This window comes from Podospora bellae-mahoneyi (genome assembly GCF_035222275.1).
Source record: "Podospora bellae-mahoneyi strain CBS 112042 chromosome 1 map unlocalized CBS112042p_1, whole genome shotgun sequence".
Classification (NCBI taxonomy): Eukaryota; Fungi; Ascomycota; class Sordariomycetes; order Sordariales; family Podosporaceae; genus Podospora; species Podospora bellae-mahoneyi.
The window spans coordinates 5,393,490-5,418,358 of NW_026946359.1; the positions used below are offsets into that span (position 1 = coordinate 5,393,490).

Below are 24,869 nucleotides of genomic sequence, written 5' to 3' on the forward strand. Positions count from 1 at the left end.
TGAAAGCAATCGGTGCCGTGGTGCGAGTTTGATGGGACAATGTGTTGTTTTCCCTCGCGGTCAACCTCTTTGGAAGTCGTCGTTCACGAGTCCTGGACACCACCGATCCATTTGGGCGGGGAATGGCCATGTTTCCGACGTCAGTGGCGTTGTGAGAAGGATACAATCGCTGTGGTGCTCGCCAACAACCAGCCTTGATGGGGATTGAAGATGGTCGGCGAAATAGGGCAAACAGATGTAACCAAAAAAAGACAGACCAAAAGTGTGGGTTGAGAGCTTCCAGGTTCTCTTGTTCTTATTTGATCCAGATTCTCTCCCAAGCTACCCACCAGTGCAATGAGATCTAGGCCATCAATCGCCCCATTAACCCAGCAACCATCCTCGCCAAACCCTCATCATTAATATCTCTTTTGTCCTCCACCACTTCAATCCCAGTCCCCTTTAGGCCCTCCTGCAACACATCAAACAATACCTCGTCAACCTGCTTATCCTCAAACTGCTCACCACATTTCGAAAGCAAGCTTGTCCCACCCCTCGGAATCACCACTCTGACCAGCTCCGGCCTCATAGCATTTTTCAACCTCTCCACCATAAACCTCCCAATGTCCCTCGCTTCCTCCTTGTTCGTCCTCATGACAGTAACAGCAGCATTATGCTCCACCAAATTTCTGTCTTTGAACCGCTCCGGTACCGTGTCCCTCGCCCCAAAGTTGACCATATCCGTTGCCCCCAACGAAACCAAATATGGAACCCCCCTCTCAACCGCCGCCGTCATCCTCTCCTCCCCAGCACTCATCACACCCCCCACCACGAAATCTGCCACCTCCGTCGTGGTCAAATCCAACACGGCATCCAACTCCTCTTCCCTCACCATCTTCTCCATCGTCTTCCCCCCATGACCAGTAGCATGAAAAACATACACCTCCACATCGTCCCCATACCATTCCTTGAAACATTCACGAACTGTGTCAACAGCAGGAGTAGTAACCCCAAACATCGTGACCCCCAACCTTTTCTTCCTCTCTTGTCCCCTTCCCCTCTCCCCGTGCTTTCTATGTTCAAACACCACCGCAGAACCAACAATCCCGCCCGCCGCATTCCCAATCACCTCCCCCAACAACCCATTGATCCCAGCAATATCAACCACCGAGTTCACCATCCCAATATCACTCTCCCCCACATACCCCCCCGTATCCCCACTAGCAACAGTACTAACGATGACCTTTGGCAAACCCCACGGCAAACCCTTCATAATCCCCGCTGCAAGCATCGTCCCCGATGACCCCCCCAAAGAAATGACCCCATGCAGCCCCTTTGACGACCTCAAAAGCCCTTCCACAACTTTCGTTGCCTGGCGGGAGATTACCTCGACGAATTCACCCCGGTCGAGGTTGGAAATATCAGTGCAATCCACCAGCAGGTCCTCTTGAGATATGGAAATAGCTTCGTGCTCGACCGGGTTTCGACCCACGTCTAGGAGGATGACCTCAAGGTCGGGAATAGGTAAGGGGACGGAGATGATTGATTCCCTCAAAAAGAGGAGCGGTTCGAGCTTGGTGTCGCACGTTCCGATGATGAGGATGGTGGGCATGGTGGGTGATGGTATTGATAATCAAGCAAATCTGATTGAATGATTCGAATTTGAAAATTCCCGCGAGAATACTGCATCTTAGGAATTTAGTCCTGAGCAAAAGAAATGAATGACATCGATTAGAAAAGTGACAATATATGACAATTGGTCCAACAAGTGCACTTATGTTGTACTCCCCTCCCGCGGGCTAACACATCGGACGTCTGTCATCCGATGCGAGACATGGTGACGTACCATATTCATCCGTGTTCAACACGATCACGATTCACTTAGTCCCACCATCGGTGATATAAACTCACATCCCAACCAACCACTCTGCATGTCCAACTGGGTAATCGCCCTTCACAGTCAGCAGTCAAAAACCTACCAAAAATGCCACCCCCCACCGACCGCCACGAAATCCTCCACCGCCTCCGCTCCCAAATCAACGCCGGCATCCCCATCCTCGGCTCCGGAGCCGGCATAGGTCTCTCCGCGAAATTCGTCGAGTCTGCCGGCGGCGACCTAATAATAATTTACAACAGCGGCCGCTTCCGCATGGCCGGCCGCGGCTCCCTAGCCGGTCTCATGCCCTACGGCAACGCCAACGACATTATGCTCGAGATGGTCAGTATCATTCCAATTTTCCCTCACCCCATATACTCACCCTTCCAACAAAGGCAAAAGAAATACTTCCCATAGTCCATCACACCCCCGTCCTAGCTGGCATCTGCGCCTCAGACCCCTACCTCCCCTCCTACCTCCCCTCCTACCTCCGTCACCTCAAATCCCTCGGCCTCTGCGGCATCCAAAACTTTCCCACCGTGGGCCTCATCGACGGTCAGTTCCGTGTTCACCTCGAACAAACCGGCATGGGGTACGATCTGGAAGTTAATCTCATCAAGGAGGCCCGGGCGTTGGAAATGCTGACCACACCCTACGTCTTCAATCCAGACGAAGCCAGACTCATGGCCAAGGCTGGGGCGGATATTGTCGTGGCGCATATGGGGTTGACGACGGGGGGTTCGATTGGTGCGCAGGAGGCCGAGGGGGGGAATAGTAAGGCGTTAGGTGACTGTGTGCAACGGGTGCAGGCGATTAGAGATGCGGTGTATGCGGTCAATCCCGAGATTATCGTGCTTTGTCATGGGGGTGCGATTGCCAGCCCAGAGGATGCGGGGTATGTGCTGGAACGAACGAAGGGGGTGCATGGGTTTTACGGGGCGAGTTCGATTGAGAGGTTACCGGTTGAGAAGGCGATTACTGAGGTGACGAGGGCGTTTAAGGGGCTAAAGATGGGGGAGCGGAGATGAGGGCTGGATCTGGAAAGGGGGAGGGTGGTGATGATGCATGTTGAGATGTGAACAGAACTGGTGTGGCATGGGTTTGATGATGAGATTGGTCAAAGAGGAAACGAACAAGACGTTGCTGAAACGATATCCACACGCTCCAGGTTCTTTTTCTCTTCGCTTATTCCCTAGATGCAAGTCATGCTTCAAGATGTGATATGATGACACGGGAATCATCTGCTCCGATGCCTCTTGATATGACCTCGACTTCTGATCCCAACCAACCCCTCGGATTCGTCAGCCCACCTCCCAAGCTGACGTCGCATTCTGAAGCTGAAAATCCCCTCGATGCCCTCCCGCCCAGCCCTCCCAGGCTGCAGCTTCCCGCCCCTAGTCATCTTCCCGTCCGTCAAGCGTCAGCTGTAGGGCGACCAATCATTTATCTCCCCTCGGTCTACTGCATCTGCGCTGTTGAAAAGTCTGAAGCAAAAAGTCTTCCTCAGCCAACATCATGATGCCGTCTCGTCCTGACTCAGCAAGTGCCCAACAATCTCGTTGTTTGTCTCCATGTTGTGCCTTTCTACCAGCCAACAAACAGTCTGACCTCAGCCTCCTATCACTCCCAAACTCACCCCATCATCTGCCTCACCATTCAACAACTTCCAATCCCTCCCCCTCTCCTCTCCTTGGGGGCCATAACACAAACCGACAGATTCTCTCCTGTGTCGCATTTCTCCAACCATCTTCCCTTACTAACTGCATCCCCATCAAAGCCGGGCTGCGGCACTCAAGTATCATCAATGAAACTGTACTAAAACGCCAAACGACCGACCCCAATCAACAAGAAGGTCTATGGTACCCTTTTTTCCATAAAAATGACGACGTGGTCTCCTTATCGCCTCACCCGCGCATTGGTCTGTTCATCACGGATGAGCCTTACCCTTCTTTCCCCTTTCCGGATATTTTACGAGACAGTCCACTCAACCTCCCCTGACCACGCCACCAAACCGCATCACCGTCCACCGCTCTCCGTGACTCTTGCCCAGCGCCCCCGCCTCACTGATGAGGTGCGCGATGTTGTGGGACCGGCTCCCCAGAGAGAGTGAGAGAGAGAGAGAGAGAGAGAGAGAGAGAGAGAGAGAGAGAGAGAGAGAGGTCTCATTCGGTGAAGCCGGCAGAGGTGTGGTGTAAAGAGCTGCGGGACGCATCAATGCTTTTGATCAACAAACAAACAATACCCAACGAGCCGCGATCGCAACCCCAGTTCGTCGTTGGAGTGTAGGCACGACGGTCCTAACAAAACAGTGTATCTACTATGGATAAGGATGAAGACATGTGTGTGTTGTTGGTGAAATGTACAAGCAATTGAAACAAAAAGATCAAGATACACAAGAAACGAAAAGATGCCAGATCTGCCAAACCGCCATAATCATACATCAACTTCTCCCCCCTAACAACCTTCTCAACATAAGGACTTGTTCTCTTGCTCGAGTTTGCCGCTGCTCCACCTGATTGAAGATTACGCTGACTACACCTTCCTGTAGCGTTTGTGGCGTTCTTCTGTTGTGTTTCTGTCCGTCGAAATCCGGTTCTTGATGTGCCTGGCTAGGCGGTGGAGGATGACCAAAGCCCAGCGCATGATCAAACTCGACGTCATGTGTCGAAGCCACCGCCACCGATGCCGCCGCGATAAGCCCTTCGGAACCTTCGGGAGCGTCTTGTTGGACAACTGCCAGTGATCGCAGAGCACGATCTAGCTGCTCCATGAGATGGCTGATCAAGTTGGTCATGGCAAGCATCTGACTGTGCGATGAGCCAAAGAAGGCCCCCGTTGATGGCGTGTTGGGTGGTGTGGCTGCCTGACCCGAGTTGATTTGCGAGAGAAATGAACTGCAAAGATCTTCAAAAATGCCCAAGAGCATTTGGTGGGAGGCCAGAGCCATGAGAGAAATGGCAGTATCGGTAGCCTTGCTGATGGGTGCTGAGCTTCCTATGGCGCCATGGGGTATTCTATACACATCCGTACTGGCTCTCCTCCTTTGCAAGGGCATGTGGGGTGACATCATTTGTCGTGCGGCGTAACGGTCCATGAAGCTGATCAGTGAGCAGCCCGCATCGAAGATTTCATTGATCGCTGGTGAAGCTATTGTCAACAGCGCTCGGGCGAGGGTACTCAACATTCTTCCAGCGCGATTGATGCGGAGGTTAGCTTGAGTGGCTTCTTCAAGAAAATTTTCGGCTGAGCCGGAAAACATCCATGTATTGTCGGTTGTCGCTGAGGTTGCGCTGAGTATGCTTCCAGAAAAAGAAGGCCCAAATTCACTACTGGAATCTTCGGCCGTATGTGGCAAAGGATGGAAGTGGTCCAGTCTATTGAGGAAATGACCTTGGTGTTCTGGCAACCCAAAGTCTGACAGAAGTGTTGTTGGAGTGTTCAAATCGGGTCTCCTATAAACAACGTCAAAGTTTGGCGATGCAGTTGTCGACAGAAGTAAGGGTGCTGTTCGGGATTGTGGTTGTCTTTCAATACCTGGCCTGGTCTCCGGTAGCGGGAAGTTGAATGCAGGGGGTCTCGGTGATAGGGACTGGGAATGAGTTGGGGAGAGTTCGGCTGGTGAAGATGGACACCTGGATGACCGCCTCGCTCTTTTCCTAACCGGATGTCGGTGTACCCTTGGACGGCCGGACCGGAGCTGGGCTACAAGCAATGTCAGTACATGTAGCGGATCTTAGAGCAGTCTAGTATTCCGGAAACGTACGACTGAAAATGCAAACCGCCCCTGCCTTGGAGCACCTTGCACAAGGTATTGGCGCTATCACCGACCTCCCACGACTAGCTTCACTCTCTTCGCCTATGACCCCGAGACCGAGTGTATTGTTGTCATGCCCATCCGTGACACAGCGGACCTTGAGTTCGTGACAACGATCGCACGACTGCCTCCTGGGCATGGGTGGTAGTGTGAGCTTGGCGATAGGCGGCTGCCCTTGCGATGGAAGGGTTGATGACATGGCGGAGCCGTGCACCCCAGACTCGACGAAGGAACCCGCCTCCTTGCTTGTCGTCTGTACTTGCATTGGTGGTTCTTATATCAACTCCAAATCTGAGCTGTGGAGGTGGTGGCGTAAGGCAAGACTGTTGAACGCCAGCCTACGCATCCCCGTCCTTTGGGTCTCGGCTAACGCAGGGGGGACGGGAGCTCGACCGAGCGGTTGGAAAGGAGGTTCAGGGATAGGGAAGGACACTGGGCCTTATGGAATCGGTTTTGCCTCGCAATCTTGGTTGAATCTGTGGAACGGGGGTACAAGCAGGACTTGTTAGGGGCAGCGTCCGCTCCTCGGCGGCGCTGCAGCAAAAGGGAACCATCGAATGGGATGATGATCCTTCAGCATGAACCAAACAACGCCCCCGCGCCGCAGAGATGTTCGCCTATCAACAGGCACAGTCATCCGCAAGGCAAGTTCCACATGAGATGTATCCGTCTGGCACGGCCTACTTTGGAAAATGCTGCCGGACAAGACTTTGCCACCAGCATGGCATGCCAGAGGATCATGTCGTCGTCTTTGCCTAGATCTTTCGAAATAGCGATGACCTGCAAACAAACAAGAGGGAAGCCCCAGACGCCACGTGATCTGTTCTTGTGCGGGAGCTCGCCGAGTCCCATGCGCCGCTCGCGTACTTGGTCCTCTACACTTTGATGCTTCGGGATGTGGACGAAACCAGTCAGCAGTGATAATATATACGATGGGATGAGCCAAGATGGGTAAGTTCCCGCTTATGGCAACCAAGTGGCCAATCGTGTTGGTGGAAACCAACCAAGACCGTTGAGCACCGTTAATCCCATCCACGGGCGTTGCTGGTCATGGCGATATCGTTAACCAGGCAAGCATCTCATCCTGTCTTCCTGTCACGGGAGACTGCCGTCCATCGGGATGTTCCTTCGGGATGGGTAAGGAAGGTGGGCGGGAAGGAGGGAGATAAGGAAGTTTGACGGGTGCTCCCGGGGCTCATTTGTAATGTTCAGTCCCCACGTGGTGTCGGCTTAGCTTGCCTGAGACAGCAAACGAGGTCGGACAAATAGTCCTCTAAGAATGCAGGGACAGGTCGAAAGGACCGTTCAATGCAACTGATGCACGTGTGTGATGTTGAATGAGGGCGTTGTTCTTCCATTCAAGTTCAAAAAGAGGTTGGATCCACAATCCTCAAGCGAGACCTGGGCTAGATTAGCGGACTTTTGTCGGCGCTTAGCGCTGGCTTTTGACGCCGCTATCGTATGGCTCCTTCAACCACAGGCCAAGACGAAAAAATTACAGTTCAGATCCTCCTGCCCGTCGATAAAGCAACTTGAAAATCTTGATTCAGGTCGGTAACGAGGCTTCATGTAGTTTATCACACTGATTCTTTTGTCAAGTCCAGTCGGCTGGCACATAGAGTCATAAACTCGGCAACGAGCTATCCCGGAGCCAAGAGCGTCTCGCATATCCAAAGTTCCGAAGGATTTGAAGCAACCTTCCTCCTGCTCAAGTCCGCTTGATACCATCGTATTTGGATGGCACCTTCCATCTGAAAAGAATCCTGATAAGGCGGCAGGGGTAAAGGGAGATGACATCTGCGCGGAATATTTGGTTCCAGACCAAGGTATGTAGATGATAGACTATTAGAAATTAGACCGGAACCTATCATTCTACAATATCCATCTCCCATTACACAACGACACCAAGACTTTTATTAGTTTTATGAGAAATAATAGGGAATTTGTGGACGATTTGCCACGTATTTGAGACTTTTTGGAGGTCCCCTCATTCCGTGCTTACTTAATTCTATATCGTTCATGGAGGCTTTGAGCTTGAGGTTGTCCTCAGCGGGACTGCATAAAATCACATGACGGAGTGTCCTGTCTTCCATTGCAATGTAGTAACATTGAATGGTGAAGTTGAATGGTGGAGTTGGTGGTGGACTTGTTAGGCATGGCGTTTTATGTCATCCATAAAATGTCGTTGGTGCTACGCTGGTGCCTGCCGCTGCCTGCGCGGACCCAACTATTTAAGATCAAGGTTTCTTGCACACAAAACTCAAGCACCCCGCTCAAATCTAATCTCGTTCCTAACCTTGACTGAAGGCCTGGAATATATGTATTGGACCCAACTTTTTCTGTCAACTTCACCCTTTTCGCACTATGGCCCGAACAAAGCAAACTGCCCGGAAGTCAACTGGAGGAAGGGCCCCACGGCTACGTTTATCATCAAGAAGTACCATATGCATGTATCCAGGTCCGAATACACAGATACGATGGCCCACCACTACACGTAAGGCACATTTGCTCAGGCCTCGACCGCTACCAACAGTAATGCGTCTAAGTGAACAACAAGTTACCATGGCACCAACAAGACCGATGAAGCGGCAGAACAGACGCAAAGCTAGACGGCAAGACCAGGCAACGAGAAGACGGGAAAAAACCAAGAAAGTCTCTGCGGCCGTGACCCTTGTCACGGCCATAGCCCGTGCCACCCGGCGAACCCCTCTTGGGCTATTCTCCAGGCTTCCAAACGAGCTCATCTTCCAGATCATCTCATCTGACCTCGACATACCAACACTCACCAATCTTCGCCGTGTGTGCAGGTTCTTCAAAAGCACCATCGACACAGGAGTCAAGGCCTATGCCGAATTAGCTCAGAAAGCTCCTTTTCTTCTACAGCGAATCCTCCTCCAAACCCCCACCTGGGCCTTTTCTTTCAGCTGCAAGGAAGTTCATGCGGAGCTTACCCAGGACTTACCCATGACATGCAAAAAGTGTAACAAAACTGAGGCTAAATCGTACAACGTACATAACTGGGCCTTCAATCTCATGACTTGCGAATTCATGTGCAATGGATGCAGTGGCGGCAACTGCCAGAGAGGTCTTGGAAGTAGCAGAAAACTATGGGTTGAGCGTCATCTGAAAAAGCATCTCACAGAAGCCAATATCGCCTTTACCCAGGAGATGCTCGCCAAAGTGTCTCGTCTTCGGGTCGTTCACCCCTGGGAGATGGATTGCAAACCGACACATGGGACCTGGTCTGCTGGACGAGCAGTGACCTGTTATGACTCAAAGTCTGTGCAACAGGAATTCGGGCTCGTAAAAAGGTAGGGAAGAAATCATACATGACAGATCCATGGCCAATGATTTGCTAACGCTGTTTGTAGGGGGTGTCGGTGCTCCGATGCTGGTTATCCTAGGTCAGAGGCCCTGATGTACGAAAACCGAGCAACCTTTATACCAATGTGGAGGTTTGCTGCCCTGAACGGCGATCGGCCGTCCTGGGAGAAGGTCAACTTTGTGTACAGGGGTCCCTATTGAGGGTCTTGAAGTCGCTGGGCTCATTCATCGCAGAGAGGCTCTATCTGGCCCGTCATCAACTCCCGCCGGATTCTCGGCGCCACCCCATCCCATTTCTCAATGGCATCTTTTTCTGCGTCGAATGCGTATAACGGTCGGTTCTGTGGAGAGATGAGTACAGAGCTTGCGATGTATAGGCAGGTAGATAATAGGACATATATGACACATACCTTAATTTTCACCATTTCCGGATCAATATCTACATCATCATCCACATTCTTGAGAACATTGTGCCATCGATCTCGCAAATCCTCCCCATGGGTTTGACTTATCCTCACCCTCGGGAAGCGAAGCTTCTCGTAGGCCCTGGTAGCAACCTCGACTTCGTCCCTCGCTACCAAACCCAGACAAGCCGCCAAAACACCCGCACTCTCCGTCGCCTGACTAGCCCCTTGTGCCGACGTCGGCAGATGAGCATGACAGCTGTCCCCTAGCAAGACAATCCGATGCGACTTTGGTGACACCCACGTAGACAACGGCTTCCGGTAGCAGATCTTCCAGTCCAGACACCTGTCCGTAGACATGATCGCATACCTGATATCAGGATCAATATCTGCCACCAACTTCCGGACTTCGTCCATATCCCCCGGCTGAAACCACGACTCGGGAATGTCCCCGTCGTCTTTGTGAGTAAGTATCCAGTTGAACTCCCCCCCTCCTCGGAGTGTGTTCTGAACGACGTGGGTGTCGGGCCCGATCCAAAAGTTGACACTGTCTTGGGAGAGGAACGCGTTGCGGGCTGGGTCTGCTTTCATTTCCTCGGAAGGGGAGAAGTAAGCGCGGAAACAGGCGTAGCCGCTGGAGATGGGGTCGTCGTAGTGGGAGAGGACGAGGGGGCGGGCGAGGGATTTGATGCCGTCTGCTGCGACTATGAGGTCGGCGGAGAGGGACTTGCCAGTGGAGAGGGTTAGGGTTGGTGGTGTTGTGTCAGTGTAGGAGGTTACGTCGGAGGACATGAGGATGGGGATGTTTCTTTCGCGGACCCTGAAAGGGGTGAGGTTAGTATATGTTAGGTTGGTAGAGGAAAGGGGGAGGGGGGAAAACCATTTGAGGAAGATGTCGTGGTAGTCACCGCGGTGACCGATATATCCTGCCATGTCCATCAGGGGTTGCTCAGCAAGAACTTTCCCGTCGTGCCAACGTCTGATTTTCATGGTGGGGGCCTGGTTGCCGATTTCTTGGATTTCTTTGATGTTGCAGCCCCATCGGGCGAGAAGTTTGTAGGCATTTTCTCCTAGCCCGAGGGAGTCGCCGAGGCGGGTGAAGTTGCGGACTTTGTCTAGGACTCCGACTACTTCGTGGCCATGGTGGTGGAGGGCAATGGCTGCAGCGCATCCTCCCAGGCCAGCACCGACGATAAGGACTGGGGCTGGTGTTAGAAATTAGGGGTGGTGGTGTTGTAACATAGCACTGCTTACTCCTAAGGGGAGGATCATGAGGTGATACAAGTCTTTCGTATGATGCTCCTGTTTCCTGGGGTTCCATGGCTGGGGGTCGCTTTGAGAAATCGTAATGTCCGCATGGTCTTTCTCCATGAAAATAAATATTCAGGAAAGAGAGTCTAATCAATCTTAGACCACCCCCGCTGCAGGGTCTGGTTTCACATTTGGAGTTTGGAAGCTGACGTGCAGTGCGGGGGAGATTTATGACGGCAGTTGTCTCCGTCGCATCCTTCCCATAGCTAGCTTTTTGCTTGGAGATTCAAGAACTGATAATAGAAATGAGATGATGGTACTAATGTTCTCCACTTCAAATGCAAATGCTTAGGGAGAACTTTGAGTGATACGCTGGATTCAGGAAATCATCGGGCCCAGGCTATTCAGTTTCGACAAGTCTTCAAGTTCTGTCGACTGGACTGGAGCGAGATCAAAGTCCAGTAGTAGATATCAAACTTTTGCTTATAATTAGAATACCCCTGGCTTCTCAGTATGTCAACATTGCCATTTTTCTGATATGGATCGTGTTATGGAGACTTGTGTAGTAGCAAGGGGAGAAAACAGAACCAAGACCACAACACTAACATGTGGTCAGTGCCTTCCAGGCTCTGGTAGAATTATGTCAGCATCCCTGCTGCTCTGTTTGTGACCCTGTGAATCGGCACGTGGCAGGCAGCGGTCCTCGTGAAAGGGACTGGGACAGAATGCTTGGTGCCGCAGTCGTGCACCAGCCAAGCAATGCTCTGTTGCGGCAGTTTGGGGTCAGGACAGGGCCGTAGACAAGATCCTCCGTGCCTTCCCATCAATAGGAGCGCCGCTAACCTCGAACGGGAAACGGAGTCGTCCCACCCCCACCGCTCACCGAGGATTTTGCGGGTGGGATTGGGCAGGCTCGACGGGCCTAGTTGGCGGCCTGCCCGCCCAGACGGCGGACCGCACATGCACAGGCTGAGATGCCTGGGGCTGCTGTTTTCTCTGTCGGCTGAGGACTCCGGCGGGTTTCGTCAAACGTTTTCGTTGCAGGTTGGAAAGTTTTCTTCATCCAATTCCCCTCCACTCACCCAGTGACCACCTGGAACCGCCGTTTGAGCACATGACATCACAACCCAAAAGTAATCCCAACAACTTGTCTTCTAATTAGTCTCCTCAGGTGAATGGGGTAGTTGTTGACCTGGGGCCACCCGTCACGGAAGGGAGAACCGGGCGGACCTACCGGCGGCAGTGGCTTCAGCAGGCCGTCCACGCTTCTCCGTTCCGCCCACCAACCCCACAGCACACTCCACGGTTGACGCGTGCTTGCGACAATCGCAACATTGTGTACGATCTGTCTCACTGTTGGTAATACCTTAATCTGACGGCGTATCGCTGTGCGGGCAATGGGTAAGTCACTCGTTAGATTACATTAAGGGAGTGCAATCATGCTAATCCCTTCGCGTTTCATTTCGTCCAGACGGTCACCACTATGCGTCCAATCTCCCGCTCGGGATGGGTGTCCAGACAAGTGATGCCAGGCTAGGCTTTGGTCATCTTTCGATCCAGGGTGGACCTATCGGTATGGACGCTGCGGGTGACCCAATGGACCTCGACATGGACTTCGATGAAATGTCGTGGGCCATTGATTTCAACTCACCCATCAATCACATTGACCCCCAGCAGCTCCACTCGTTCGAAGTGAACCCGAATTATCATCCACCGAACGGGCTTCCCTATGACTACCTCTTTGCCGAAGACGAAGGTTACTTTCCTCCCTTTAACCCGCCCTTACCCAACATCAACCACAGGCCTCCTGAGGATGGGTCACACGACCTTGCCAGGGAGCGTCTTCGCAAGCAACTGTCCCTGCTGTCAAAGGGATGGTGCGGAGACGAGATTCGATTCAAGAATGTCGACCCGGCCAAGGCTGTCATCTTGCATACACTGGCTATTGAGTTGGGGTTGGAGTACAACCACAACGTCCGTAGTCAAGAAGTACTGATTTCACGCTTCGAACCCACCCAACTTCCATCCGGGCCGCGGCCTTCGTCTGGGCGTTTATCCACTTCACCCCCCCGCGCATCTGTGGAACTAAACGCCGTCAGCTGCCTTCCTGGCGAATCTGCATTTTCACTATCTCACTTTCAATCGCCTCAGCTCCCACACTTTGATGTAAGGGCAGCTGTTGCACCTATCCAAGAAGCACCATTACAACAACCACAACCCGACTCCATAGTTGCCAAGCCTCACCAAGCGCTATCACGTCATCCGAGCCGCAGCGAGCGTATCACTGACTCGATCAGCAAGCATGTCTCGACCCTCAAGGCTTCCGTTGCCAAGGGTGGGAGACGTGGACCGCTCACAGAGAACGGCCGACGAGGTATGAGAGAGTTGGAGACAGTGGGCGGCGCTTGTTGGAGATGCAAAGTCCTGCGTCGCAAGTGTGACCCTGGCACCCCATGTCGGTGTTGCCTGCAATTGGAAAGCGTTGCCATGCCCAACCTGGGGGAAGACGCACCATTGTGGCCTTCGATAGGATGTCGCCGTGGACCTCTTGGCAATTCCCTTCCTACGCAGCTTCTTTGTCCCCTTCAGAGCCTGGAATGTCATCTAGCTTCAAGCAACAGCAGCCGCCGTTGCCGTTCAGTAGATCTTGCTGAAAGATGCCTACTATCAGCCGAAAGTCAGCGGTTGGCAGATATGAAAGCCGTCTTTGAAGGGGCATCGGACAAGCTGTCAATCTGTGATTTCGGGCTGAAAGCCTCCTTTTATGCATTCATTGATGCAGGTCGTTACCGTGATAGGGACTCTCTACACCAACAGAATACGCCCTGTGATGGGAACCCTGTGACCTATGCCGAGCTAATTGCCATCATTGCCTGGGAGCTGTCCGAGAACAACGCTCTGCTGGGGTCGTTGCTTGAAATCAAGTCTTGGGAGAACTTCATGGGGATGCTGGAGACAGCCTGCATCTACGAGTCCGAGGTTGGCCAGGTAGGCTGATTGACGTCTAACTGAGACATATCAGAGCTAACAGGGTTATACAGACGTCGGTAGTCTTCCTCTCCATGGTGTGTTTGAGACACTGTCTGGAAGGACTTCGACTCCACTCAGCACAGCTCTTGGTCCCCACGGCTCATGACGACTGCAGCAGTGGTGACTGCCAGGTCGACTGCATTCGCAATCTCTACCGTCAGGTTACGGCGTACGTCGATGAGCTTTCTGCTGTCATGTTTAACAAGGAGAACATGAGAGACCGAAGGTGGTGGCTGTCAACCTTCTACAGCCTATGCATTCAAAGCTATGTCCGTCATGCATTAATTGCTATTGAGAAGCAGCTACGATTCAAGCCAACGGATGACGTGCCGGCCGAAGATCTATCGACTACACAGTATCTGCATTTAGCAGCGTTATTGTTCACGGCTGCCTCGGCGAAGTATGACCCACTCATTGGTGGACGCCTTCAATATGCGTTGACAGACAACTCGGTCATTCCTGAGACTTCAGTCCCCGAACTTGCCCATTCATCTGCCCGTGTGGCTTTCGAGGTGGATCAGTGGGCCAGTAATGGAATCCGGACTTCATATCAATTTCTGAGAAAGCTGTTGCAGATCGGCAGTCTTGACTTTGTCGAACAACAAGTCAAATGCCAAGGCCAGCATCTGGATGTATCTGGCCACAAGAAGACTTCGTCTGTTGGATCGGCATCTGTGCATTCCATGCCATCCCCCATCTCACCAAATGACGGCGCTTTTACAACATCGACACGATCCTCTCGCATCTACTTACAAAGGAACTCCATCGATAGCAGATTCTCAGCACAGCCATCTACCATCTTCTCGTCCAATCTTAGCTCCGACAGTCTGGCTCAGACGTTATCGACGGCACACACAAGCTTATATGAGCCTTCCATCCTGACCAATCCGCGATATTCAGCTGTAATTGGGGAGGTTGATCTGGATATGGTTGTCAGTGAAGGGGAGGGACTCGAGCCAGAAGAGATTTTGAAGTTCGTGTGCGAATGTTGCCCACGAGGGCCACGCCACTTCCGAACATACGAGGAGCTATCGTGAGTATCTCAGCTTTGCATGTGACAAGCCAACTTCTAACCGCGCACCAGTGCACATGAAGCCGAAAAGCCCCATCTATGCACCAACGCGCAGTGCAAGAAACGCTTCAAGTCACCCACCGAAGCCGAAAGACACATCAATGCTATCCATCTAAAATCTGAATCATGGTCCTGCAAAGCTCTCACGCATCCGCTGCTAGCCTTTCATATGGAAATATTCCCTAATGGGGCGGTGTGGGATGTGTGCGGGTTCTGTGGCGGTGGCTTTGCTCGAAAGACCTCGGCGATAAAAGACGAAACGTTACCATCTACAGCGGAAACTTCAACGAAGGCAGATGCAGAAAGTATTGAGAGAGACGAAGCAGAACTCATCTCCCACATGGAAAGAGTTCACAAGTTTGGGGAGTGCGATCAGGAGAAGCATTTCTACAGGGCTGATAATTTCAGACAGCATTTGAGGAATACACATATTGCGAAGCCAGGGAAGTGGTTGAAGGTTTTGGAGGGGGTGTGCAAGATTGGAAAGGATGGGCCACAAGGGGCGGTATAGGCGATGGTTTGGAGTTTTTTAGGTGATACCTGGAGTGTGGTCATCCTCTCGGTTTGATTATACCATTTTGCGAGTCATTTCTTTTCATGATGATGAGACTTAAAGTCAGAGTTTGGGGTATAGGTGGGATCTCTTAGAGATATAGCGGCGTTTTTATGCTTGAAGTAGTGATGGATGGGATGGGATGGCTCAGGCTGCCCTGGGAAATTAATCTTTGCTCTGGTTCCACACCTTTTCATCACTTTATAGTAAGTGGGAAGAAAGAGGAGCCGGTCTTATTACACTTGGCTTCAGAACTCCGTTGGCTGAGTACTTGTGATCAGTAGCGACTGGCCCATCTGAAACACAACTCGAGCGGTTTCTGCCCTTCATTGACACACAGGAAAACAATACTTTTTCATGGACCATAGAAAAGTCGTCAAGCTTCACTTTCCATGTTAATTCTACATCTCCCCCGCCAAGGCATCATCCAACTCAGACTCTAGGTATGGAATGCTACCTCGGGGATCTCCGCTGGCGAGATACCTATGAGATCGTCCACTTGGACGAGTATGTCTGAGACTTCCGAATTCACTGGCAGTGGCTGGGAGGTTGTGTTACCAATGCATTTCGTGCGTTGTGATTGGCGGCGGTCAAAGACAGGGCCCGACTTGACCAGGAGGACACCGAGACACAGTCTTTTATCAGAGCATCTTTGACATCCCACAACAACTCGCAGCATTTTTATTTGGTAATATTATAGACTATGTCATGAGCAGAGACCAAAGCTCGTACATGTAGCAGTGAGCTTTGTCTACAGTTGCTTCGTGTTCGACTACAAACTTGGCCAAGGATGGAAGGTGTACCACCAAGCACAAAGCTGTCGGATATCCCTGTGGCAGATCCGAACAGTGGCATACCTACAAATCTTATCAACCCACCCATATCTTCTCACTGCTGTACAGGTGGTTGGCATCACATTATGCGTCACCTCTCTGACGTTTGTTCTTGCTCGGATCATGGTGGGGCATCGGTCAAAACGCCAGTTCGGCCTCGGTGATGGCAAGCACCTTGCCTACCAACCAACCGACCTTCATCCCCAGTACAGTGATTGACCCCGACAACGCGAAGTATCCGTCACCATCGCCCGGATATTCGCCGCAGTATACACGGGCGTCTGCTCCTCTCGTATGCTCCCCCCTCGCTACCCTTTTCCATCCTTCGAACACCCCAGGAGCTAATCGATCGAACCCCTCAACCAAGTAAGCGAAGGCGCAATGCGACACGCCTGGGACACACCCCTAACCAACTTCGGATCAGTCTACCTCAAAGTTAGTTTTGGGAATTTCTCGATTGAGGAGGGGAGCGTGGTGGCGTCGGGTGGGAGGGATCGGTTGTGTGGGGGTGATGCTGAGTCTGGTTCTCATCTTCAAGGGTGCAATAAGATTGATCATGCGGGTGGAGGAGATTTGTATGGAGGGGAAGGGATACAACAGAGCGTAGTTGTTGAGGTGAGCTGTATTAGGGTCGGTGGTGGTAATGGGAAGATTGGGGGTAGGGTTGAGCGGGAATCTTGATAGATACGGTGTCTCCCTCTCGATGACAAAGGACCTTGGAAACGATGTCATGGAAGCATGCCAGCTTTAGAGAATGGAATACAGACGGTAAATACGGTAGCGAGAGGCTTGAGGGGTTGAAGGCTGTCAGTGGGAAGCATGATCCTGAGTGTATGTTTCAGAAAGGCGTGTCGAGCGGGTTCAAGCTCGTTTGATGACTTGGATGCAGAGGAAATCAGAGCGATTGGATAGCCAAATTAACACAGCCCCTATGTTTCCAGTTTACAAGGTAGTTTAACGACCAGCCGAAGGGCACGCGTAACCAACAATTCCTCAATGGGACATATTTAGAAGTGAATATATACAGCCAAAGTAATTCCCAACCAAACCCCCTTCATGCAACCCCGTCTTTATGCAAGTATTGTCACTCAATGTCTCCCCTTCTCTATTCTTTGGTATCTCTCTCACATCATCGCCATCTCACCGCAGACTTAGACGCATTGGTGGTAGTAAGCGTTCTGGGTGTTGCAGGTAGAGCCAGCAGCGCAAGTGGTGCAGCCAGTCCACCCGTTACCACCGCACTGTCCCCACTTGGCAACGGCGCAGCCAGCGGGCTGGGTGGCGACGGGAGCACGGGTAGAGGTGACGAGAGTGGTGGTGGGCTGGGGCTGGGGCTCAACGGGGGAGCTGCCACCGCCGTTGGAGCCGCAAGAGAAGACGGATGGGCCGGGGACGGTGTAGGAGTTGAAGTTGCTGTAGATGTTGGCGGTGTAGCCGGGGTCGGTGGCCTTGAAGGCACCGGGGATAGCAACACCGGATGGGTTCACGCTGCCGCCACCAGTGACCTTGATCTGGGCGCAGGAGATGTAAAACTGGGGAGTACCGGCGGGGTATGGGTTGTGGATGCCAAGGGACTGGATGCGGAGAAGGTACTCTCCGTCGGTGATGCAGCTGGGAAGCTGAGCAGTGTAGGAACCAGCGAGAGTCCACTGGCCACCGGGGAAGGTCGCGCCCCAGTCCTTGATCTTGAACCAGGTGCCGCTGCCGTCGTAGCTGGAAGCTGAGCCTGGGGCCTTGCTGAGGTAAACGGAGACAGGACCCTGGTGGTAGACTATGGGGTGTTAGACAAAGCATAAATGGTTTGGCTGATGAAGATGACATACCAGGAGTGTCCAAGTGGAAGGTGAAAGAGTCCCCAGCACGGACGGTCACGGTCTGAGTGTTGGCACCGCTGGCACCACCCTCGTTACACCTGAGGTCGTTGGAGCTGAGGTCGGTCACAGGGCTGTTATAGTTGGTATTTTGACGGATGTACTGGAACACGCCGTGCTTGGTGCTGCCGGTCGAGAGCTGCTGGAAGATGTAGTGGGCCGAAACCTCGCTGACAGCCAGCGAAAGGGCGGCAACGCTCAAGAGTCCCTTCATGGTGATGGTTGAGGATGGTGTTTGGACGAAACTGGTTTGGCGGTTTCTTTGGCCAACTTGACACAGCTTGAAGAGAAAAAAGAGCCCGAGAACCACGCCTGGAGACAGCCTCCTCTTATGTCCGCCAGCTCACAGCCCAAACCGGGCAGGTGGCAGCGGCAATAGAGTGATACGTCAGTCCTTGGTGGTCTTGTCCTTCGTGGAGGTTCCATTTCCGGCACCTGAAGTGGGATTCCTGTTCCATGTGTCCATCGCCAAATCCAGCGGCCCGGGAACCGAAGGTCACTTGAGCTGGCCCATTTGATATTGGCTTGTCCATCAACCCGGGCAAGGCGCGGATAGTGGCGTCCGGCTTCTCAAAAAGGTGTTATCCCCAAATTAGTTGGGCCAATAGGGTGTATTGGTTGCATTTAACCATTGCAATGTCACTGTAGTTATGCACCCCACAACAGCGAGCCCGGAATCTGTGAACCGATTGTCAGGGGGCTCTGTCATGCGACATGGATTCGGGACGATCAGCCGCCGAGAGATTTTTGACTGTTTTGCAAAAGAGGCCCGATTACCATGCCGCCTTCTGGACCGTCGTTTCATTCTGGATCGAGCTATCCAAGATTGTTTGTTTTCATCGTGACAGGATGCGGTATTGCGGTCTCGAGTGCCGACGTGGACCAGGGAAACATCGACCTGAGTAGGGTTACGTCACTGGCGAGGCTAGGCGAGGAGGGCAATATATTCCAGTCTCATGGCGTGGATATGCGCGCATAGTGCTCAGCGCCAGGATTGTTCGAGAAACGTGAAGTTAATATCGTCCCGCTCATTGAAGAATGCACTTGAGACACGAGAAAGATTGGAGTGTCCAACGTCAAGGCCAGGAAGAAGGATGCGAGGGAGTCAGAAAGACAAGACCAAGAGTGTTGGGAGACAAGGGTACAAACGGTCGTGTGGTGGAGCTCTTGGCATCGCGTTGGTTACACTAGAGTAGGTAGTCCGAAGCGCATCAATCACAGTGAAGGAAGGTAGCTTTTTGATGCCAACAGGCGAATGGTCCCCAGTGTATTTTGGAACGGTTGGGATTTGCGTTGAAGTGTGGGATTTCCTTGTGGCATGCACGAGGGAGGTTGGCTTTGATTGGTGAAAAAGCCCTCGGCATGCCAAAAAGGGAAACTCAATTTGAGAAGTGGGACGGATGAGTCCACTTATTCTTGCGCCTCAGACCACATGTCAACGCTATTTCGAACCCGCCCGGTTGTGAAAGCTATTCATGAGATGTAGTGAAAGACATAGCATACTCGGAATTAATAGCGTCTTGCCTCTGTTGTCTTGACCTCAGAGTGAAATGCAACCAAAATATCAAAAGTAATCACTGTTTGGGTTTGGAACTTGTTTGATACCATGGGCTTGGAAATAAACTTCACATACTGACCACATCTTGTTCGCCACCATTGCCACAAAGTCATGAGGCTGAAGAAAAGTATCACAGCGTGGGTGTCAAGGCTTCAGACGCAAAACTTTTTTCTGAGGTTAACATGATTCACCCCCCCCCCCCTAAAAAAAAGCCATGTCCAAGATAGAGCCACCCAACATGTCGTCAATTCTCCTTGCCTACAATCATCCTCCTGATTCAACATCAAATCATCGTCCCATCATGTGGCCCAGTCACTCGGGTCCAGAGCAGAAGGAAGCCTCAGAAGTAGTTGTTTATTTGTGAGCATTCATCCGAACTCACCAACTTCAGAAAGAGCAACCCAAATCCTCTGCCTTGGTGGACCTGGTGACCAAAGCCTTGAGAGCAACTCGATGGGCGAGTGAATGGGAAACACAGAATATATCCTCAAATAAGGCCTTACCTCTGGACTGTCCCTATACTTTTTCAAATACAGTCCTCGCTGCTACAGATCATGATGGCACAATCAACTTCGGTACAACCGCCGGGTCGAAACCTCATGAACAAAGCATACGAGCTTTACGAGAAGCTCGAAGAGTCCAACGCCATACCCGAAGTCTGTGCCAGCATCACCAATTCCGCGTGGGACCTTTGCAATTTAGCGACAAACACCACCCGATCACCTTCAAAACCCGCTCCTGGCCGTGCCGAGATAACCAACTGGCTCCAAAGTCTAGCCAGCTGGGAAGACGAGGCTGACGACATCCCGAACCTAGACACAATGGCGACCTCCCCCAGAGCAACAACCCCTGACAGCCAAAGATTTGTCTCTGGATACCAAGCCGTCCGTCTCCTCCTCCTCTCCTGGAAAAACGACCACCCCCAAGCCATCAACCGCACAAAGATAATGCGCAACCTCGAGGACCTCTTCCGCGACACCTACAACTTCGTTGTCTACTCCTACCAATTCCAGCAACCCACCAACCCAGCCGAAACCATCGACAGCGCCTTCTTCAGCTGGCTCATGACCAACAACTTCCTCCTCAACATCAACCCAAAAAACCACAAAGAACTCGTGATCATCATATACGATGGAGTCACTGGCAAAGATACCTCCAACAACCTCCGTCTCTACAACCCCCAGAACCCAACCCGAAACTCCCTCCTCTGGGACCCCAATCTCCAAACCCGCTTCGTCCAAGCCCCCTTCGATACCCTCCAAATCTTTAATGCAACTTACCAACCTCCCAACCAACCCGTTCGCAACTCAAGCGGAACCAACCTAGTCCTCGCCGCCAGCGACAAGGATATTTCCAAAAGCAACAACTGGCAGCTTCTCTTACTCGAGGCTTTGTATGCAGCCCTTCTCCCCACCAACGGCCCACTTTCTCTCGGCGCCATTCTCGAACGTATCAGAGTGGCTTATCAGGAGAAAAACCTGAAAGAAGTGAGCATGCCCAATATTGTTAGGCTTTCTTCCGATGGTGGCGATACCGAATTAAACATCGCCCCGTTGGAGGGGACAGATAAAGATGGGTGGGTGGTGCTGTCGCATCATGACTATTGGTCTCAGAGGCAGGGCGGTGGGAGGTGAAAGAAATTTGGTAGTCTATTGTAAGGTTGTGCTAGAATGTAAAAGAACCGTGTAATTAGGTGATAATAGAATGATACCCCCGGTTTAGCCTCAAGCATATCGATTCGACACCCCCGGCAACTCAGCAGACACCTGCGGGCCGTAATGTGCCAGTTCCGCTGACCCAGGTGTCGCTGCTCCATGATGTGCCTGATCCCAATCCCGCCCACTTCGCAGTTCCATCGCGTTCTGGTATTGTTGTTGCTGCTGCTGCTGCTTGTGCCATTCCTGAAGATACGGAGAGGGTTGCTGCTGTGACGGATCGAGAAAAGGTGCCACCGGCTCGACCAAAGCCCTCTTGGTCTTGTGGAGTTTCCAAATCAGCCATGCAATAACTGAGACCATTATGACAACACTAGCTGCACCCACGCCAATACCGACCTGCGCTGCTACGGGAAGCCCGCCTCCTGATGATGAGGACGAAGGTGCTGGGTCTTGGCCTGAGCCCCCTGTTGAGCCATCTCTCGTTGAGCCGCCCGGCGAGCCGTTGTCGCCCGATCCAGTCTCCTTTGGGCCACTGGCATTTGTCGCTGTGGTCGGACTAGGTTCGAAGGACGGCGTTGAGGGTTTAGTTGTCGTCGAAGTGGAACTCGAACTCGAAACCTGAGCCAAAGGCGTGTAAACCCCCTCGCTGGAATCCCAAAGAGCCAACGTGACCGGCCTCGGCGGCATAACCTCGAATCGCCCTATCCCATCATCGCAGCACCTCCCAGTCTCTGTCTTCTCGCAACAAAACGACGTGTCTTTGTCTGTGACATTGGAGCATGATATCAGGTTTGCTCCCCCGCCGCCGACATCTATTCCTTCGGTGTTAGCCCTTACCAGTCCAAAAATAACACACCAGGGTGAACGAACTCATGCAAAAAGAGGCGCACTCTGGCGAATTCCAGTTTCGATCAGTGCATGTCCCCCTGATAATCTTCCCATCCGGAGCCTGGCACATCTTGTTCGACAGACAGGCCCGCCCATACGACCCCCCTTTAAAACAGCACATGCTGTCCTCTGCTTCGGGGTGACATGGCGTGTCGGTCGTGGCCTCAACACCGTTGGGGTAGTAGCACTTTTTGGCGGCCCACGATAACTGCACAAGGCCCATGCAGGCAACTGCCGTGTGTAACCTCATATTGGAGTTGCTGAAAGATGCTGGGGAGATTGATGAGAAAAGTGCAAGGAGGTGGGACAAGAGACAGGGCCATATTCTTAAGAGAAAGCACTGATGCTGCTCCAAGGCCGATGATGGTTTCATCCTTGTTCGCTGCGCACGCCGCTATGTAGCACCGCGTGGGAGCGGCACAGCAAGGGGCCAGGGGCCCAGAATGTTCCTGGCCTGCAGACACAGCAATAGTATTGGTCTAATAAAGAGCTGTTGGCTCGTCGTCGGTCTGCGCGCGTAGTAGCGCGAGATTGTTATGCCCAAATAAGACGTTCGCCAAGGCCCTTGAGAGACCGGCGGCCCCCAAGAAACCAAGCGAATGGTCGTGTCACGCTGCCCGATTTGCCGGGACATTGGGGTTGGTCTGACAGGCAGCATTGATGAAGTCGAAAAGGAGACACGAGGCTGAAGCAAGTTAATGCCTTGTTGGGGTTTGTCGAACGTCGACGGCAGCGACTTGACAACGCACCAGTGAAGCAGCAGGAAGGACTGCTAGTTGCCTGTGTCACTTTCTCAACCCTGGACAGGGCAGCCTTTGAAGGTGGAAAGATAAATTGCTCCGCATCACCTGTCTCGGACTCGATCTCAGTCGCCAGGATCTTGCAGAGTCGGTGTAATCTGAGTTGGGCTTGGCAGCATAATTGGAGCAGACACCCGCGTGTCTAATACTCGGGGTCTCGATTGCGAGATGACTGCAGGTACAAAGAGCCGCACAATCCGAGCAATGTATCAGTAAGGCAGACAAGGTCTGGTGAATCCGAGTTGGAGATTTGCAAGAATGTACCGTTGCACAAAGAGGCAGCCATCCAGCCCTATGAAAAGGGGCAGAAAAGTGAATTTGCCGCCCAGTTCTTCCTGAGACAGATTGTTCTGACATCAGAAACAAGCAATTTTCGATCGCAACTTGTGTCCATTGTGGGTGAAATAAAGAAAAGTCGGCCGTATGGTTAGGCCATGGTCCACCTGGCATTGCGGGGAAAACTGCCATTTGGTAAGCGCACCGAACAGTCGGAACACACAATCTCAAGTGGCAGGCCACCAATGATCTTTTCGTCTTCAATCTGACACGGAAGACCCATCAGCCGGCCCCCTGGACCCCAAGATATTATCTTGCAGAGTGCCAAAGGAGTCACACAGATCTTTGTGTCACCTAAGGTACTGTATGCCAAGGTGATAGCTGCGGTTGGGAACTTGTGCAAGATGCCAAGCATCCCAAGTCCCACCCAAACAAGGAGGCCATCTCAGCTAGGCAACCAAGTCAAACTTGACGACATCTCTTCCCCTCTTTGAACTGTTCCGATAGTTTGTTTCTTTCACGCCTTTGTATTCAACAATTATGGCTGCTAATGACACCACACCACTCCTGCGGGAAAGCAACACCGAAGGCGGCACTCCAGCGCGTGCCACGGACGCAGAAACCCAGCAGACTCAGAGTGAGGACCAACTCAACCTTCGAGGCCCCACCGAGCTCAAGCTCGCTGCTGCGGCTCACCTGGGCAGTGTAGTCACTTCTTTTGGCGCTGTTGGGCTGGCTTTGGTTTACGGGCCCCTCGTCCACAATCCGCCCAAGTCGTGGTGGCCTCCTTATGTCGTGCGTGAATTAGCCTCGACCGCAACGACGGTTGTACGTATCACTTTGCCTTGTCTCTGTTGTTTCAACCTTCGTGGCCATACTGACCAAGGCTATAGGGAATTCTGACTGTCGTTTGGGGACTGGCCAGCTTTCTCGTGTTTCATTTCCGCCGTCGACTGATAGGACCTCCATTCCTTGGTGGTCTGCTACATCTCATGGGCGCCTTCCCTATATTTCTCTTCTTCATGGCACTCAACGATATAATGGAGAGAGACGGTGGCAGCCATCAATGCCAGCGTTGGGATGGGCAGCAGTGGTATCCTGCCGATCCAGAATGTCTGGCCTGGGTTGAACGCTTCTTTGTCCTCGTTTACACTGGCTTGTTTTTCTTTCTGGGTGTCTGGTAAGTGCGTTTCTATGATTGTCGTTGATCAGTGCCTGACATTCACCACTTTAGCACCTCACACGCCGTCCTTGTTTATCTCAACTTTATGTGGACCAAAAGACAGTTCGTGGCATTCATGCGATCCCTTCCGTGGTCAAGGCCTGAACTCTCGTCTCACAATGGCGCCTATCGTGCGCGTGTTCCTGTCCCGATTGTCCCAATAGGAGGTATCTCGTTCGAGTTTGGCATCAAGGTCTTGGGGCGTGACTCGGTCCCGCGATCAGCTGTTGAAGCGGAAGAGAACACCTCGGCGCAGGCTACCACCTCTGGACAGGCTGCTTGAGGCCGACAAACGACACTTACGATCTTTGATATTAGACATCTCGCCGTGATGCCGAGCGGTATATTTAGTATGGAGAACATTGGATGCACTTAAGGTTTTGAAATAGGAGAACGGCTCGCTTTGCATATGTAGCAGACAACAATTAATCTTTATTTCATGCACACAGGCACCATATCC

General features: G+C 52.2%; 9 protein-coding genes across 9 annotated transcripts; 4 read left to right on the forward strand and 5 right to left on the reverse strand.

Moving 5' to 3' along the window:
• Positions 1–343: 343 nt before the first annotated feature.
• Positions 344–1,591, reverse strand: QC761_116250 (uncharacterized protein; the record flags this gene model as incomplete). Its single annotated transcript, XM_062874890.1, has 1 exon — positions 344–1,591. The coding sequence occupies one exon, from the start codon at positions 1,589–1,591 to the stop codon at positions 344–346; it is 1,248 nt and encodes a 415-aa protein (XP_062738098.1).
• Positions 1,592–1,787: 196 nt separating this feature from the next.
• Positions 1,788–3,010, forward strand: QC761_116260 (uncharacterized protein). The gene is made up of 2 exons (XM_062874891.1): positions 1,788–2,197; positions 2,251–3,010. Exons 1-2 carry the CDS (start codon positions 1,964–1,966, stop codon positions 2,881–2,883), a joined length of 867 nt encoding a protein of 288 aa, XP_062738099.1. The 5' UTR covers positions 1,788–1,963; the 3' UTR covers positions 2,884–3,010.
• Positions 3,011–4,047: 1,037 nt separating this feature from the next.
• On the reverse strand, positions 4,048–6,561 carry QC761_116270 (uncharacterized protein). Its single transcript, XM_062874892.1, has 2 exons — positions 5,619–6,561; positions 4,048–5,557 (listed from the first exon to the last, which is right to left on the reverse strand). Exons 1-2 carry the CDS (start codon positions 5,932–5,934, stop codon positions 4,296–4,298), a joined length of 1,578 nt encoding a protein of 525 aa, XP_062738100.1. The 5' UTR covers positions 5,935–6,561; the 3' UTR covers positions 4,048–4,295.
• A 1,529-nt stretch (positions 6,562–8,090) lies between these two features.
• QC761_116275 (uncharacterized protein) lies at positions 8,091–10,227 on the forward strand. Its single transcript, XM_062874893.1, has 3 exons — positions 8,091–8,980; positions 9,038–9,863; positions 9,959–10,227. The coding sequence occupies exons 1-2, from the start codon at positions 8,118–8,120 to the stop codon at positions 9,192–9,194; spliced, it is 1,020 nt and encodes a 339-aa protein (XP_062738101.1). The 5' UTR covers positions 8,091–8,117; the 3' UTR covers positions 9,195–9,863; positions 9,959–10,227.
• Positions 8,091–11,018, reverse strand: QC761_116280 (uncharacterized protein). The gene is made up of 4 exons (XM_062874894.1): positions 10,652–11,018; positions 10,278–10,596; positions 9,404–10,217; positions 8,091–9,334 (listed from the first exon to the last, which is right to left on the reverse strand). Exons 1-4 carry the CDS (start codon positions 10,716–10,718, stop codon positions 9,215–9,217), a joined length of 1,320 nt encoding a protein of 439 aa, XP_062738102.1. The 5' UTR covers positions 10,719–11,018; the 3' UTR covers positions 8,091–9,214.
• Positions 11,019–11,434: 416 nt separating this feature from the next.
• Positions 11,435–15,923, forward strand: QC761_116290 (uncharacterized protein). Its single transcript, XM_062874895.1, has 5 exons — positions 11,435–12,049; positions 12,120–13,636; positions 13,690–14,711; positions 14,763–15,509; positions 15,588–15,923. Exons 1-4 carry the CDS (start codon positions 12,046–12,048, stop codon positions 15,259–15,261), a joined length of 3,042 nt encoding a protein of 1,013 aa, XP_062738103.1. The 5' UTR covers positions 11,435–12,045; the 3' UTR covers positions 15,262–15,509; positions 15,588–15,923.
• Positions 15,924–16,986: 1,063 nt separating this feature from the next.
• Positions 16,987–19,200, reverse strand: QC761_116300 (uncharacterized protein). Its single transcript, XM_062874896.1, has 2 exons — positions 17,960–19,200; positions 16,987–17,907 (listed from the first exon to the last, which is right to left on the reverse strand). Exons 1-2 carry the CDS (start codon positions 18,219–18,221, stop codon positions 17,288–17,290), a joined length of 882 nt encoding a protein of 293 aa, XP_062738104.1. The 5' UTR covers positions 18,222–19,200; the 3' UTR covers positions 16,987–17,287.
• A 1,940-nt stretch (positions 19,201–21,140) lies between these two features.
• Positions 21,141–23,331, reverse strand: QC761_116310 (uncharacterized protein). The gene is made up of 2 exons (XM_062874897.1): positions 22,094–23,331; positions 21,141–22,035 (listed from the first exon to the last, which is right to left on the reverse strand). The coding sequence occupies exons 1-2, from the start codon at positions 22,482–22,484 to the stop codon at positions 21,290–21,292; spliced, it is 1,137 nt and encodes a 378-aa protein (XP_062738105.1). The 5' UTR covers positions 22,485–23,331; the 3' UTR covers positions 21,141–21,289.
• QC761_116320 (uncharacterized protein) lies at positions 23,276–24,863 on the forward strand. Its single transcript, XM_062874898.1, has 3 exons — positions 23,276–24,015; positions 24,081–24,367; positions 24,422–24,863. The coding sequence occupies exons 1-3, from the start codon at positions 23,728–23,730 to the stop codon at positions 24,690–24,692; spliced, it is 846 nt and encodes a 281-aa protein (XP_062738106.1). The 5' UTR covers positions 23,276–23,727; the 3' UTR covers positions 24,693–24,863.
• Positions 24,864–24,869: the final 6 nt, after the last annotated feature.

Bases quoted from the DNA above. Each gene is read 5' to 3' on its own strand.
- QC761_116310 (XM_062874897.1), bottom strand. From the start codon at position 22,484: ATGAAACCATCATCGGCCTTGGAGCAGCATCAGTGCTTTCTCTTAAGA. The intron at 22,036-22,093 runs GTTCGTTCACCC...CCGAAGGAATAG, and splicing joins GTGCGCCTCTTTTTGCATGA to ATGTCGGCGGCGGGGGAGCA.
- QC761_116260 (XM_062874891.1), top strand. From the start codon at position 1,964: ATGCCACCCCCCACCGACCGCCACGAAATCCTCCACCGCCTCCGCTCC. The intron at 2,198-2,250 runs GTCAGTATCATT...CTTCCAACAAAG, and splicing joins ACGACATTATGCTCGAGATG to GCAAAAGAAATACTTCCCAT.
- QC761_116270 (XM_062874892.1), bottom strand. From the start codon at position 5,934: ATGCAAGTACAGACGACAAGCAAGGAGGCGGGTTCCTTCGTCGAGTCT. The intron at 5,558-5,618 runs GTACGTTTCCGG...CATTGCTTGTAG, and splicing joins GGCGGTTTGCATTTTCAGTC to CCCAGCTCCGGTCCGGCCGT.
- QC761_116275 (XM_062874893.1), top strand. From the start codon at position 8,118: ATGTATCCAGGTCCGAATACACAGATACGATGGCCCACCACTACACGT. The intron at 8,981-9,037 runs GTAGGGAAGAAA...TAACGCTGTTTG, and splicing joins GAATTCGGGCTCGTAAAAAG to TAGGGGGTGTCGGTGCTCCG.
- QC761_116280 (XM_062874894.1), bottom strand. From the start codon at position 10,718: ATGGAACCCCAGGAAACAGGAGCATCATACGAAAGACTTGTATCACCT. The intron at 10,597-10,651 runs GTAAGCAGTGCT...CACCAGCCCCAG, and splicing joins TCATGATCCTCCCCTTAGGA to TCCTTATCGTCGGTGCTGGC. The intron at 9,335-9,403 runs GTATGTGTCATA...ATCTCTCCACAG, and splicing joins CGGAAATGGTGAAAATTAAG to AACCGACCGTTATACGCATT.
- QC761_116300 (XM_062874896.1), bottom strand. From the start codon at position 18,221: ATGAAGGGACTCTTGAGCGTTGCCGCCCTTTCGCTGGCTGTCAGCGAG. The intron at 17,908-17,959 runs GTATGTCATCTT...AACACCCCATAG, and splicing joins CTTCCACTTGGACACTCCTG to TCTACCACCAGGGTCCTGTC.
- QC761_116290 (XM_062874895.1), top strand. The intron at 13,637-13,689 runs GTAGGCTGATTG...AGGGTTATACAG, and splicing joins ACGAGTCCGAGGTTGGCCAG to ACGTCGGTAGTCTTCCTCTC. The intron at 14,712-14,762 runs GTGAGTATCTCA...ACCGCGCACCAG, and splicing joins CGAACATACGAGGAGCTATC to TGCACATGAAGCCGAAAAGC.
- QC761_116320 (XM_062874898.1), top strand. From the start codon at position 23,728: ATGGCTGCTAATGACACCACACCACTCCTGCGGGAAAGCAACACCGAA. The intron at 24,016-24,080 runs GTACGTATCACT...CCAAGGCTATAG, and splicing joins CCTCGACCGCAACGACGGTT to GGAATTCTGACTGTCGTTTG. The intron at 24,368-24,421 runs GTAAGTGCGTTT...TCACCACTTTAG, and splicing joins TTTTTCTTTCTGGGTGTCTG to CACCTCACACGCCGTCCTTG.